Source organism: Schistocerca piceifrons, chromosome 1 (assembly GCF_021461385.2).
Source record: "Schistocerca piceifrons isolate TAMUIC-IGC-003096 chromosome 1, iqSchPice1.1, whole genome shotgun sequence".
In the NCBI taxonomy this organism is placed as follows: Eukaryota; Metazoa; Arthropoda; class Insecta; order Orthoptera; family Acrididae; genus Schistocerca; species Schistocerca piceifrons.
The window spans coordinates 802457646-802473177 of record NC_060138.1 but is presented as its reverse complement, the minus strand read 5'-3'; the positions used below and the strand labels follow the sequence as shown (position 1 = coordinate 802473177).

General features: G+C 42.9%; 1 protein-coding gene across 2 annotated transcripts in view; it reads left to right on the top strand.

The window, feature by feature from the left end:
* Positions 1–15532, top strand: part of LOC124804882 (pyrimidodiazepine synthase-like) — a 114906-nt gene that overhangs the window by 27979 nt on the left and 71395 nt on the right. The window contains exon 1 of one of the 2 annotated variants that reach the window (XM_047265252.1): positions 7932–7980. The exons of the other annotated variant lie outside the window; for it this stretch is intronic. Coding sequence (XP_047121208.1) covers positions 7956–7980 — 25 coding nt within the window. The 5' untranslated portion in view covers positions 7932–7955. Of the gene's footprint in view, positions 1–7931; positions 7981–15532 lie in introns of those variants that run through there. 2 annotated transcript variants of the gene reach the window in all.

Sequence of the window (15532 nt, the reverse complement as noted above, 5' to 3'; positions counted from 1 at the left end):
CAACCTACATTCCCTCCACATTTTGAGTGGTTTCACCCACAGCATCCGATTCGAGTGTTGCTTTTGCATTAAGTGCCTCTACAGTTTCTCTGGATACATGTTAGATATCTTGGCGACAAACAGACCTGATCTTTTTGAGGAAGTTAATCCAGAAGAAGGTATTAGCGACTATAATTTCGTTGTGGCTTCTATGTCAGTGGAAGTTGCAAGAAAAACCAAAGAAACAGCGTAGAGTTTTCTTGTTTGGGAAAGCAAATGAAAGTGTCATTAATGAATATCGTCATAGTCACCTCCAAGCATTCACCGCGAGACACAAAGGTATTGAGCATCTTTTGTCGGAATTTAAAGGTATTGTCCACCACGTGCTAGAGAAGTATGTGCCTAGCAAAAATATAGGGGAGGGAAAGGATCCGCCTTGGTATAACAAGCTGCTGAGAAACAGAGAATTTTGCACACTCGTTTTACGAGTAAACATAGTCACTGCCCCGCTGACAAACAGAAATTATGCGAAATTAAAGCAGCTGTCAAAAGGTCAATGAGAGATTCTTTTAGCGAATTTGAAAGTAATATCTTATCTGCACATTCTAAAAATAACCCCAAAATATTTTGGTTGTTCGTTAAATCTATGAATGCTACAAATAATTCAATACCTTTTCTTACTGACAGTATGGGTAATGTAACGGATGATGATAAACAGAAGGCCAAAAACCTAAACCTAGCTTTCAAAAACTTGTTTACGGTAGAGGACTGCAGCACCATTCTCCCATTCATTTATCAAACAAACGCAAAGATGGCTGACATAGTGTTCAGTGTGTCTGGGATTGTAAAACAGTTGAGATCCCTAGACGCCAGGAAGGCATCTGGCCCAGACGGTATCCCCGTAAGATTATATGTTTACTATGCTACAAATATAGCATCATTCTTAACCATCATTTATCAGAGATCCACGGGACTCGAAGAAAGCCCAGGTCATAGCAATCTATAAAAAGGGTAGAAAATCGGTTGCACATAATTACCGGCCAGTTTCAATGACATCGATTTGCTGTATAATCATGGAACATATTTTGTGTTCAGACATAATGACCTTTCTAGATTCTGAGAAGCTCATCTGCAGAAACCAAACGGTTTTAGGAAACAGCGGTCACGCGAGACAGCTGGCCCTCTTTGTGCATGATATACAACAGGCTCTAGATACCGGCTCCCGGGCCGATGCCATATTTCTCGACTTTCGAAAGGCGTTCTACTGAGTTCCGCAATGTCGCTTGCTCCAAAAAGTGCACACTTACGGTCTATAAGATGACATATGGCGTTGCATAGAAAGTTTTCTAACAGACAGAGAGCAGTATGTCGTCCTGAATGGAGTGACTTCAACAGAAACAAGCGTTACTTCAGGTGTGCCCCAGGGCAGCGTAATAGGTCCGTTGATGGTACTGACAGCGGCATTAGACTGTTTCTCGATGATGCTGTAGTCTACAGGAATGCAGAATCACACGAAAGTTATGAACAAGCCAATGAGGATTTGCAGAAAATAAATGCGTGACTGGCAGTTATCTCTCAATATTAGTAAGTGTAACCTATTGCGTATAACAAGGCGAGAATTCCCATTAATGTACGGGTACAAAATAAATGCCCAGTCTTTTAAAGTGGTAACATCCGTCAAGTATCTGGGTGTGACTATTCGAAATGATCTCAAATGGAATTGTAAGATTACACAAGTAACGGGCAAGGCGAACTCTAGATTGCAGTTTATTGGTAGAATCGTGCTTAAATACACTAGTTCGTCCGTAGAGTATTGTCCGTCTGTATGGGGCCCTTACCAGTTCGGTCTGATCCAAGAGATTAAGAAGGTCCAGAGAAGGGTGGCAAGATTCGTGACTGGTACATCGCGAGAGCGTTACAAATCTCATAGACTGTTTGAAGTGGGACACACTTGTAAATAGACGATGCGATAAACGGAAGGGGCTGCTCACTAAATTCCGAAATCCGATCTTCGCTGAGGATGTAGAGCATATATTATTACCACCAACTTTGAAATCGCCCTATGATCACCATTCAAAGATAAGGGAAATTAGAGCTCGTACTGAGGCGTTCAGACAGTCGATTTTCCCTCGCGCGATCTGCGAGTCGAACGGGGGGGGGGAATATGACTTTGGCGCGAATTGTGCCCTCCGCCACACACCGTTGTGTATTTAACTTTTCGTTCACCTATTTGTCTTTTTCTTCCAACAATTTGATAAATTCGTTGGAAACTCTTTGGCATTGAGCGCCTAAGCGTTCACGTACCACTTCCTCTGCGTCAAGTAATGAACTCAACTCTCTGAGACAGCTGGTGGACAGTGGCTTGTAGACTGCGCTATCTGCAGTGACTGTACGTCGCTTGTTAACTTCTTTAGTGCTTCCGGTGTCTTCGTAAGCTATCTCAAGTTCAGAAATTTCGGTAGAAACATTCGACAAACTGTTATCAATGTTAGCTATTTCCTAATCTCACTCGGAAAGAGTGGTATTAATTTGCACAGCAAAGTGTCACGCTTGTCCATAGGAGGTAACAGTTCCTGTTCACGCTCGCCAAGCGTGGTATTAATTTGTGCGGAAAACTAGGGAATCGTCCATTTTCGTGGAAATTTGTGTGGTCATCTCTTGATTGCGTTTGCTAAGGCTGACATAAATTTACGCCGAAATTCGCGTGACCATGTATTTGTCAAGTTCGTTCATTCGCGTGGTCATTTCCTGATCTTGCTTATTTATCACTGTTTCAGTTTTCTTAAATAACATTGTAAAAAGGTCATTTCACTTGTTTCGGCAATTTCCTCAGTAGATGCTGCTTGTGAGTTTGAGTATATTTCAGAAATGATTCCGTTCAATTTCTCTACTGCCAGATATGTGTTAATGCGGGTAATGGGCATTAGAGTCAACATTCATTAGATTTTCAGGATCCATTGGTACGTCTTTCCATTTTTGTTCATTATATAGAAATGTCAGTGGTACACGAAACTGAATTATGTTGCAATGTAAGTTACAATTTTTAAGTTTACGCACAGAAAAAATTATTTGTAGCTGCTATTGAACAAGATGGACGCTTCTTTTTTAAAACAGCAGAAAGTCATATAAGGTCCATCCTATCCACGCGCTACATAAAAACTGCCAAATTAGACACGATCTTTTACAATAATGCAATTAAGAGAAATTAATATATTAGGACGTAAAACTTTTGATTTAATTTGAGTTATGAACTGTTAGAAAAGGAGAAGACTGTGACGCGCATAATGCAGGCAGTAGACAATGGTGTAGCGACACATTTAGTGTTTCTTTTTTCTTCCGTATTACAGCTTCATGATACCACACAATAAAATTTTTTCTTTCAATATTTTTGTTATTTTCTTAACATAGATTTCATTCCGTTGCTCTTCTTTCAGGTGCTGTGAATTCCTACATTTTCAAACACGAAACAGAAGAAACACAAAATGTCTCACAGTGTGAGTTTGAAACGTCCCCTTTGAAATATTATACATGACTGAGTTTAAACTGACACACAATATTTTTAGCGCAACGCAATCTTACTTTCAAAAATCCCTACAAAAGAATGGCCCTGACTAACATTAACCTATACCTTTCACAAATCACTTACCTCACCAAAAATCTTTGTTACTCGAACTACAGCAATACAGCGAGCGCCACTACTGCCAGCTAAATAAAAGATTCAAACTACTGAAGGCACTAACTACTAATAGGCATAGTTAGCAAATGAAAGATTTTAATAGAGAACAAACAATGTATTTACCTTAATAGTGTTGAAAAATCATAATTACATAGCAGTTCATGACATCCAGTCTTACAAATTTCAAAACTCCGCCATTTCTCTCCCCACATCCACCACTGCTGGCGGCTCACCTCCAACTGCGCCACGCTACGCGCTGTTAACATCCAGCTGCCCAACACTACAATGGCAGACAACAATGCAAACTAGCCACAGACTGCACACAGCACAGCCAGTGATTTTCATACAGAGCGCTACGTGGAGTTACCAATAAAAAAACCTAAACAACCTACTTACAAGTTAAAGGAGTTAATGGTCTCTCAAAGGTGCGGCGAGAATTTAACAGTTTTCAAATGATGCAACTTAGTATAACCGAAGAGCCGCGACAGGGAGGCAACCCCCTTAAAGATGGATAATTTTACCAAGAAGCTCACGACGTAACATTGCATACAGCCGAGAATTGATTGGAAAAATATATCAGGGGTTTGGACATTTAACTGAAAAGTAATTAACGATTGAATACTAATTGTGTCCGATCGTTCGTATCCGCACAATCCTCCGCCAACCTCACCTACATTATGCTTTAACATGTGGAAATCACAACATAAATGATTAAGAGACAAGGTAGTGCTTTGATTCAATTTGCTGAGCTGGATGTCCAAACGATAAAAGGCGATAACATAAAAAGAAGCTAAAAGAGCGGCCCTCCTTCCTTCATTTATTCTCAGTGGATTCACATTGGCCACTTTACGACTTCTTAGACCGTTTAGTAAATACATTTCTCACTATCGTATTTTTCTATACAAATGAGATATGGTTTTCTTAAGATGCATCTTTACGTTACCAGTTATGAGTAAAAATATTAGGGAAAGATGAATCATAATATGAAATCTTTTAAGTTTCCTTTTAATATTTTTATTCCTTATTTGGTGTGCACATAAACATGAACAGTAACTCTGCACCGAGCGAGATGGTGTGCAGTGGTTAGCACTCTGGACTCGCATTCGGGAGGACTATGGTTCAAACTTGCTTCCGGCCATAGGTTCTCTGTGATTTCCCTAAATCGCTTAAGGCAAATGCCGGGACTGTTCCTTTGAAAGGGCACGGCCGATTTCCTTCCCCATCCTTCCCTAATCCGATGGGACCGATCCCCTCCCCCAAACCAACCAACCAAGTAACTCTGCCTTACACTCTTGCCAAGACGCTTTCTTATACTGAAGGAAATGCACCCCTGTGGGCTTTATAGCCAGGCTTCAGATTTGACTGAGAGTTTACAGAGAGGGGAAACTAAATACGGTATTCTGTAGTGAGTTATTAGGAACCTTTGGATGTGCTTCAGGAAAATGATCGCCAATTATCGTTTTATTTATTAATGATGTGTATATAGTATTTGTCACGTCGTCAGACTACTGTATGACGAAATGGACATCTGTAGAGAAATTTTAGCTAAATAAAACACCACGAATGTTGAAATATGCACTGAATAGTGTTCAGTATAGTGTGAATCCTGGTAGCTACATTAAAGTTTGTGAAAATTGCAGCACCAGGGTAGAAACTTGTGAGAGACATGAAGTTTACTCCACACATTACGCACGTGACAATAGACAGTTGACAATTTTTTTTTCACCAAGTCTGACTTTGAGAGTGGTATGAGTATTGTGTGAGTCCCCATGCGATGTAACGTGGACCCAGTTTGTGTGTGTCAGTAACAGAATGTCAGTGATTTCTGTAGCTCTCTGAAAAACTAACTGCCTGCCAACGTAGATCACAGAAATATCTCAGCCTGTGTGTGGGATAGAGAAACAGCGTTACTAATTAGTTTGTAATGAAGGCATGCTCATAGCTCGCCACACGCGACCGGGAATGACCCTGCAGGAGCAATGCGTGTGACGTTGCCTGAGGGAGGGTCACTACAACCGGCCCTGATATCTGCCTGACGTAGGGATTTATGACCAAGTCGCCCTGAGTACGTTGTATTCCACATCCGATGGAGTGGAGTACCCAAAGTCGTGCCAGACCATCACAGCTGGCTTTTGTTCGCTCTGTCGCTCAACCATGTAGGCTACAAGGATATGATCATCAGTGCTGCGTCTGCATTTATGCTGCCATCACTGCAAGACTGGCTGAAGCTGTACCGTCCGAAAATAGTACATTGTGCTACTCAGCACACGTTTGGACAATGATGACGTTTCCGTGACATGTGTGTCACCAATCTATCAGATTGCTGTCTGCAGTTAGCATAGTGTAATTATCGACGCGGACAGGGTGGCTATTAGCTCGTGACTGGATCATATTGTGTGCTCCAGAATGTGTTCAGCTCTGCGTACAGCTAGACCGCCACTGTTTCCACATATTCAGTAATTTGGTAACAGCCTGTTCTCTTCAAGTCAGAACGCCATGGCAACACAAAATGACTTGTTGGGTACCTGTCATTCTCGCCCATTCGAACTGACGTGCTGATACTTCTAATGCAGGTATACTGCATTAGCCGCTGCACCTTTCGACTACATTTCACATCTGTTTGCAGTCATTTGTGACTTGCAAGACATGCCACTGTAATCAGTATATTACACCACACTGCTGGAAATATTTACATGTTCAAGGACACGCAGTGAAACACCTTCCAGATATGTAATAGTTTATGCACTTGGATTATTATCGATCCCTCAAAAATTTCGGGTCTTAGTAATCACGTCAGCTTATGTCACTACTGGATTTGGCGCTAGGTAAATATTCACTATAGCACGGACAGTAAGCGATTCTGTTTGGTCGTACCAATTTCGTAGTATCTACTGAGGGTTTGTATCGGCGAACAGAAGTCAATGTTTTTACTTTTATTATTAATATAACCTTTTCACTGAATTAATGGTCATAATGGGCGATGACTGGTATGCCACACAAATATCACAGATCTCGTTTTCCTGACATCCGATATCTTCACGCAGTCAGCATGTTGAAATGGATTTGACAATGGTAGTGCTAGAGGGTCGTCAGATTCGCTTCGTGTCACCACCGCTACACCCTCCTCCCCTCTTTCCCCTTTTCTCCCATTCCGGAATGGAATTTTTGCACCTCATCTGTCTGCGACCAGTCTTAACAGTCTGAGAACGTTTTCAAAGTTCTTGCTAACCATGTAACAGGCGGGACGTGAGAACCAGCCCATTAGTCATCTAGTCATGTGGAAAACCGCATAAAAACCACAGCCAGGCTGGCCGGCAAACCAGGACTCATCGTAAATCCGCCAGGCGGATTCCATCTAGCGCCGTCGCGACTCCCTGAATCCCAGATGGGATACCTTAACGCGGGCCCACTTTAATACCAGAGATCTCTTAAGCAACTGAAGAAAAGTATGTATTTTTGGCAAAACACATCAGTGATGTTATGTAGTTCGTTCGATAAGGTACTGATTTACTTCTCTGAAGTAGTTTGGCTTGGGAACAAGTGCAAAAGATGTGACATGCTCTACAAATGATATCGCTATTGGTAATTTTCTAAAGTCAGAAGATAAATTTCAGAAAAAACAGTTCTCATTGCCCACACACTTTCCTTTTGTACGATCGGGGTGTGTTATCTCCTAATCTCAGCCCTTCTGTTCCTACAATATTCGCCTTCTTCTCTTTCGCAGCATGCTAGAAATCATTTTTTTCAATACCCCTTAAAGTGAAATATAATTAGATTGAAAGAACTTAGTATAATGTTGTTTTTACGATAAACAATTGGAAACCGACGGGAGAAACGCGTGGAGGAGGTTCGAACGCGGTTGGAATCCAGCTTCGTCTCCTTACAAAGGCTGTGTGGATTACAGAATTTCACAAACATTAGTACGTGACAGAAGCACGTATCATCATCAACATCCGAAGAAATATTTCGGGAAATGAATTCGATACGAAACGTGTCAGATTGGAAATGTTCAAAGATATCCATTTGGCTCTAAATCGTTTTGATATTCAGTTGCCTCGGTGGCCCGACCTTCCCGATAGACCGTGTTTATTCCTTTTCAGAATTGTAATGATGCGAATATGAGCAGTCTGGACGCTGCCTGCAAGGCGCCGCAGCCCGGTAGCCTGTCATTTCTGGCTGGGGCGTTCTGAATGACAGAGCGTCAGAAAACGCGACCGACAGTGAAACAGAGTTTATAAAGCGCTGCAGAGTTTATAAAGAAACTGCATCAGTCCCTCCACGGCTGATTTATCGTAACAAGATGAGCGTCCGTTTCCTCCAGAAAGGTAAGTTTAATTTCTTTCTTCAAATGGGTAAGTAACAATTCTGAAGATTTTTCGCGATCTGCTTCTACGCTAAACAGGCGTGTCCACCATTTCATGGCAGTGTAACGTTACGTTGTTAGCTGTGGAATTATTTTTGTAAGATCACTATCGTCTTGCAGCAATATTTCTCTATTGGTGTTTGGACCGTTGGCCACTAATTTACAAGGCACATTAATACTCGTCTCTAGTCAAGGTAAAGCAGGGCACTCAGTTACTTATATCGCTGTCGACAAGGCATTAAGACAGAAGTTGGCATAGGAAAAAAAAACCTATTCTGCCCACTCTTTCGTGCACCTGTTATTTGAAGAAAAGACATCGCAAAGAAAGACTAATACCAAACGAATAATGGAACTGTTCACGATGTCGTCGATTAGCAATCATTAGTAGACTTAAAATTACAATCAGACGGCCCTGAAGGGACCACACGAATTTACACGGTGTTATCAAGTTCCATTTTTGTATATATGTAGAGAAAATTTAATTGCTGTCATCACAGAATATATCAAGCGTTAGGCCAAAGATATACACTTATCTGCCAAAACATTATGACCACCTACCTAGTGGACGGTATGTTCATCTTTGGCACGGATAAAAGCGGCGACGCGTCGTGACATGAGGACTTGGTAGTTCGCTAGACGGAATTTGCACTACATCTGCACACATAAGTCACTTGATTTCCTTAAATTCCAGGGAGAAGCGCGATGAGCTCTGGCACCAAGTTCAGACGCATCAAAGATGTGTTCGATAGGGTTCAGATCTGGAGAGCTGGGTGAGCAATAAATCAATTGGAATTCGACACTGTGTTCCATCATACTCCTAGGCTGGTGACATGGCATATTATCTTGTTGAAAAATGCCACTGCCGTCGGGAAATATGGTCATCATGAAGGGATGTAGTTGGTCTGCAACCGATGTACGATACTCCTTGGCCGTCATGGTGTCTCGCACGAGCTCCACTGGACCCATGGATGCCCACGTGAACGTTTCTCAGAGCATAATGGAGTCGCTGCCAGCTTGTCTCTGTCTCGCCGTACATGTGTCAAGGAGCTTCTTCCCTGGTAGACGACGAATTCGCGCGCTCCCATCGGCCTGATGAAGGAGGTATCGGGATTCATCAGACCATGCAACGCTCTGCCACTACGCCAACATCCAATGCCGATGGTCACTTGCCCATTTCAGTCGTAGTTGCCGATATAGTGGTGTTAACATTGGCACATGCATGCATCGTCGGCTGCGGAGGCCCATCGTTAGGAGTGTTCGGTGCACTGGGTGTTCAGACACATTTTTACTCTGCCCAACATTAATTTTATCAGTCTGCCCAGCGTACGACGTTCGACATTTGTAATGAAGGTGGCAGCCCAACGTCACGACGTCTCGACGTGGTTTCACTGTACATGGGCAGGGAAGCGGGGACAATGTACAGGAGGTCGGGACTAGTAAGTGGGCATCCAGGGCTTCCGTTAATGACAGAACAGGAAATTAGATAAAACAAAGAATATATTTGAGTGTACTGTATACAAGTGGTCGGAAGTTACCAGATTTAGGCCACTCTAGGAGCTCGAACAACTAACTGAAGTAGGTAACGGAAGGGGAGGAGGTTCATGTTAACTTCGTCGGTGGCCGGTAGTGAAACGCAGAGCCGGAGGCTCTGCCTCCCACGAAAGACGCCTGTTCCGATCGAGGTCTGGATCACAAGAGAGAGAGGCAACTGTGTTCTGCACTGCGGAACGCTCCAGCGTCCACGTACGTGACCTGTATCCCACGCGCTCTATTGGCTAAAACCCATGGTGTGAATTCACTAGCCACTTCAGTATGGGGCTCAAGGCGTCTCTTGTCAGCAGCTTTAACTGGACAGAACTGCCCCATTTCCGAAAGGCAGGCAACTTGTGTTACGTAGGCACAGCCGAAGCTGCTATGGGAGAAAACTTGTTAAGATTTCACTGGGCCTTTGAAACAAATTTTTTAAACCAATTCTCTAAAATATTCCTTGACTGGCTGCCACCCTGTACATGTCATGTGTTGAAGTCACTCATCACAGCACTCCTCGAACACCCAACAGTCGTGCAGTTTCCGAAATGCTTGTTTCAAGCGTCCGGGCCACAACAATATGTCCCCAATGAAACTCAGATAGATCGAACGCCTTCCCCATTCTACACACGGACCACACGGACTGCACGCTCACTGATACTACACGCACCATACATGTGTCTGACTAGCAGTCATTCCTCGCCAGGTGACGCTGCTATTGTCTGGACGAGTTTATATCGATAACAGGTCGATGGTCGTAATGTTCTGGCAGATCAGTGTATTTCTAACAATAAAATGTACAAAGCCTCTAAGAGGAAGTGTTGCATTGGTTGATAGTGTGTAAACACAGCTTACATTTTTCGTTTAAGAGACCCAGCAGTCTGTACGTACAGCTTGGCCAAAGTTGATATCTTTCTCCATCAGATCGTAGATATATTTCTACATTCCCGTCTAGTAAGGACAACATGTGCTCACAAGAATCCAGATTAGGTGTGCGACTTTTTAGCAACCAGAATTCAGTACGCTGGCTCCAATAATGACGCAATGTCAGAAGTAAATAAAACTTCGAAAAGTGATAAAAGTGTTCTGAATACCCAGGCTAATACTAATGGGGGACTGGAATGCAGCTATAGGGGAAGAAGTAGAAGGAAAGGTTACAGGACAATATGGGTTTTGTACTAGGAATAAGACAGGAGAAAGACTAATTGAGTTCTATCAAAAATTTCTGCTGATAATAGCGAATACTCTGTTCAAGAATCACAAGAGGAGGTGTACTTGGCAAAGGCCGAGTGATACGGGAAGATTTAAGTTAATTTACATCATGGTTAAACAGACACTCCGAAATCAGATAATGGACTGTAAGATGTATCCAGGGGCAGATATAGTCTCAGATCACAATGTAGTAGCGATGAAGAGTAGGCTGAAGTTTAAGAGATTAGTGAGGAACAATCAATACGAAAAGAAATGGGATACGGAAGTACTGAGGAATGACGAGATACCCTTGAAGTTCTGTAAGGGTGTAGATAAAGCAATAAGGAATAGCTCAGAAGGCAGTACAGTTGAAGAGGAATGGAAATCTCTAAAAAGGACAACCACATAAGTTGGAAAGAAAAACATAGGTACAAAGAAGGTAACTGTGAATTAACCGTGCATAACAGAAGAAATACTTCAGTTGATCGATGTAAGAAGGAAGTACAAAAATGTTCAGGTAACTTCAGGAATGCAGAAATATAAGTTGCTGGGGAATTAAATAAACAGGGAGTGCAGGGAAGCTAAGACGAAATAGGTGCATGAAAAATGTGAAGAAATCGAAAAATAAATGATTGTCGGAAGGACTGACTCAGCATATAGGAATGTCAATATAACTTTCAGTGAAATTAAAAGCAAGCGTGGTAACATTAAGCGTGCAGCGCGAATTCCACTGTAAAATGCAGAGGAGAGAGCGGATAGGTGGGAAGAGTACACTGAAGGCCTCTTTGATGGGACGTGGATTAAAAGATCTTTCGGGGACTTAAGATCAAATAAGGCAGAACGGATGGATAACATCCTATCAGAATTTTTAAAATCATTGGGGGAGTGGGCAACAAAACAACTATTCACGTTGGTGTGAAGAATGTGTGAATCTATCGATGTACCAACTCACTTTCGAGAAAGTAGCATTCACACAATTCCGAAGACACCAAGAGCGATAATTATCGCACAATCAACTTAAAAGCTCTTGCCTCCAAGTTGCCGACAAGAATAGTGTAGAGAAGAATGGAAAAGAAATTTTCGGATGTGTTAGATGACGATCAATTTGGTTTAGGAAAGGTAAAGGCACCAGAGAGGCAATTCTGTCGCTACAATTGATCATGGAAACAAGACTAAAGAAAAATCAAGACACGTTCATAGGATCTGTCGACCTGGAAAAAGTGTTAGACAACGTAAAATGGTGCAAGATGTTCGAAATTCTGAGAAAAATAGGGATTCGCTATATGGAGAGACGGGTAATATACAATATGTAGAAGAACGAAGAGGGAACATAAGAGGGGAAGACTAAGTGCTCGGATTAAAAAGGATGCGAGACGGCGATGTATTCTTTCGCCCCTGCTGTTTATACACTGAAGAAGCAATGAGACAAATAAAAGGAAGGTCACGGCATTCCTGACCGAGAGAAGTCTACTATTATCAAACATAGGCCTTAATTTGAGGCAGAAATTTCTGAGAATGTACCTTTGGAGCACAGCATTGTATAGAAGTGACACATGAACTGTAGGATAACTGGAACATAAGAGAATCGAAGAATTTGAGATGTGGTGCTACAGGTAAATATTGAAAATTAGGTGGACTGATAAGGTTAGGAATGAGGAGGCTCTACACAGAATCGGAAAGGAATATGTGGAAAACACTGGCAAGGAGAAGGCACAGGATGTTAGGACATCTGTTAAGACATCAGGGAATGACTTCCATGGTAGTAGAGGGAGCTGTAGAGGTCAAAAACTGTAGAAGACAGAGATTGGGATACATTCAGCAAATAATTGAGGATTTAGGTTGCAAGTCTGAAATGAAGAGGTGGCATAGGAGAGGAATTCGTGGCCCACCGCATCAAACCAGTTAGGAGACTGATGAAATCCGAAATTTGTGGTAAGGCCTATGGGACCATACTGCGGAGGTCATCGGTCCCTAGGCTTACACACTATTTAATCTAACTTAAACTAACTTACGCTAAGGACAACACACACACCCATGCCTCACGGTGGACTCGAACCTCCGACGGGGTAGCCGTGCGAGCCGAGACAAGGCGCCTTAGACCGCAATGCTATCCCTCGCGGAGAGACTGATGACTCAAAAAACAAAAAGGAATGGTCGTGAGAATGACGCCCGCTTCTATATTTCCCTGCAAGTTCGTTTACATCCCTATGTCTTGGGGCTAGTTGCAATGCGGCAGTAGCTCGCCCCACACGCAAGTAGAGGCACGCGTATCGGTGCGTACCTCTTCCTCAACATGTCCGTTCGAGTGACTCCATTCACACCTGTGTTCACACTGGGCACCTCTACGTCCCCACACGGAAGTAGAGGCGCCCAGTGTGAACACAGGTGTGAATGGAATCTTCGAACGCACATGTTGAGGAAGAGGTACGCACCTATACGCGTGCCTCTACTTGCGTGTGGGGTAAGCACGGTGACACAGCGGCTAGGTGCCAATCTCATAGGTGAAAACGCACGGTTTGTCACGTTCCCGCAACTCCACCAGACCGCACTCTGTCTCGCTATCACAGTGGATTAACATTAGGAATGCCGTCAGTTCAAATTCTCGTCCAGCCATCCAGATTTCTCCAAATGTGTTGTTGTTGTGGTCTTCAGTCCTGAGACTGGTTTGATGCAGCTCTCCATGCTACTCTATCATGTACAAGCATCTCCCAGTACCTACTGCAGCCTACATCCTTCTGAATCTGCTTAGTGTATTCATCTCTTAGTCTCCTTCTACGATTTTTACCCTCCACGCTGCCCTCCAGTACTAAATTGGTGATCCCTTGATGCGTCAGAACATGTCATACCAACCGATCCCTTCTTCTAGTCAAGTTGTGCCACAAACTTCTTATCCCCAATTCTATTCAATACCTCATCATGAGTTATGTGATCTACCCATCTAATTTTCAGCATTCTTCTGTAGCACCATATTTCGAAAGCTTCTATTCTCTTCTTGTCTTAACCATTTATCGTCCATGTTTCACTTCCATACATGGCTACACTCCGTGCTACTACTTTCAGAAACGACTTCCTGACACTTAAATCAATACTCGATGTTAACAAATTTCTCTTCAGAAACGTTTTCCTTGCTGTTGGCTCTGAGCACTATGGGACTTAACATCTGTGGTCATCAGTCCCCTAGAACTTAGAGCTACTTAAACCTAACTAACCTAAGGACAGCACACAACACCCAGTCATCACGAGGCAGAGAAAATCCCTGACCCCGCCGGGAATCGAACCCGGGAACCCGGGCGTGAGAAGCGAGAACGCTACCGCACGACCACGAGCTGCGGACTCTTTGCTATTGCCAGTCTACATTTTATATCCTCTCTACTTCGACCATAATCAGTTATTTTGCTCCCCAAATAGCAAAACTCCTTTACTACTTGAAGTGTCTCATTTCCTAATCTAATTCCCTCAGCATCACCCGACATAATTCGACTACATTCCATTACCCTCGTTTTGCTTTTGTTGATGTTCATCTTACACCCTCCTTTCAAGACACTGTCCATTCCGTTCAACTGCTCTTCCAGGTCCTTTGCTGTCTCTGACAGAATTACAATGTCATCGGCAAACCTCAAAGTTTTTATTTTTTCTCCATGGATTTTAATACCTACTCCGAACTTTTCTTTTGTTTCCTTTATTGCTTGCTCAATGTACAGATTGAATAGCATTGGGAAGAGGCTACAACCCTGTCTCACTCCATTCCCAACCACTGCTTCCCTTTCATGTCCCTCGACTCTTATGACTGCCATCTGCTTTCTGTACAAATTATTGTAAATAGCCTGTATTTTACCCCGCCACCTTCAGAATTTGAAAGAGAGTATTCCAGTCAACATTGTCTAAAGCTTTCTCTAAGTCTACAAATGCTAGGAACGCAGGTTTGCCTTTCCTTAATCTTTCTTCTAACAAGGGAACCTCCCCATCGCACCCCCCTCAGATTTAGTTATAAGTTGGCACAGTGGATAGGCCTTAAAAAGCTGAACACAGAGCCATCGAGAAAACAGGAAGAAGTTGTGTGGAACTATGAAAAAAATCAGTAAAATATACTGAGTAGTCCATGCCAAGATAGACAACATCAAGGAGAATGTGAACTCAGGAGCGCCGTGGTCCCGGGGTTAGCGTGAGTAGCTGGGGAACGAGAGGTCCTTGGTTCAAGCCTTCCCTCGAGTGAATAGTTCAAATTTTTATTTTCAGTTTATGTGACACTCATGTTTTCGTCACTTTTTTGGGAGTGATTATATATCAGACGTGATTTCCTGTGGAGGAATCGGTTGACCTATGACCTTGCGATCAAATGTTTTCGGTTCCCATTGGAGAGGCACGTCCTTTCGTCTACTAATCGCACGGTTTTGCGGTGCCGTCGCAAAACACAGACACTAAACTTATTACAGTGAACGGAGACGTCAATGAACGAACGGACAGATCATAACTTAGTGAAAATAAAGAAAGTAAAATTTTCAGTCGAGGGAAGACTTGAACCAAGGACCTCTCGTTCCTCAGCTACTCACGCTAACCACGGGACCACGGCGCTCCTGAGTTCACATTCTCCTTGATGTTATCCATCTTGCGCGTAGACTACTCAGTTTGTATATTTTACTAATTTTTTTCATAGTTCCACACAACTTCTTCCTGTTTTCTCGATTGATCTGTGTTCAGTTTTTCAAGGCCTATCCACTGTGCCAACTTATAACTAAATCTGAGGGGGGTGCGATGGGGAGGTTCCCTTGTAAGATAAGTCGTAGGGTCTGTATTGC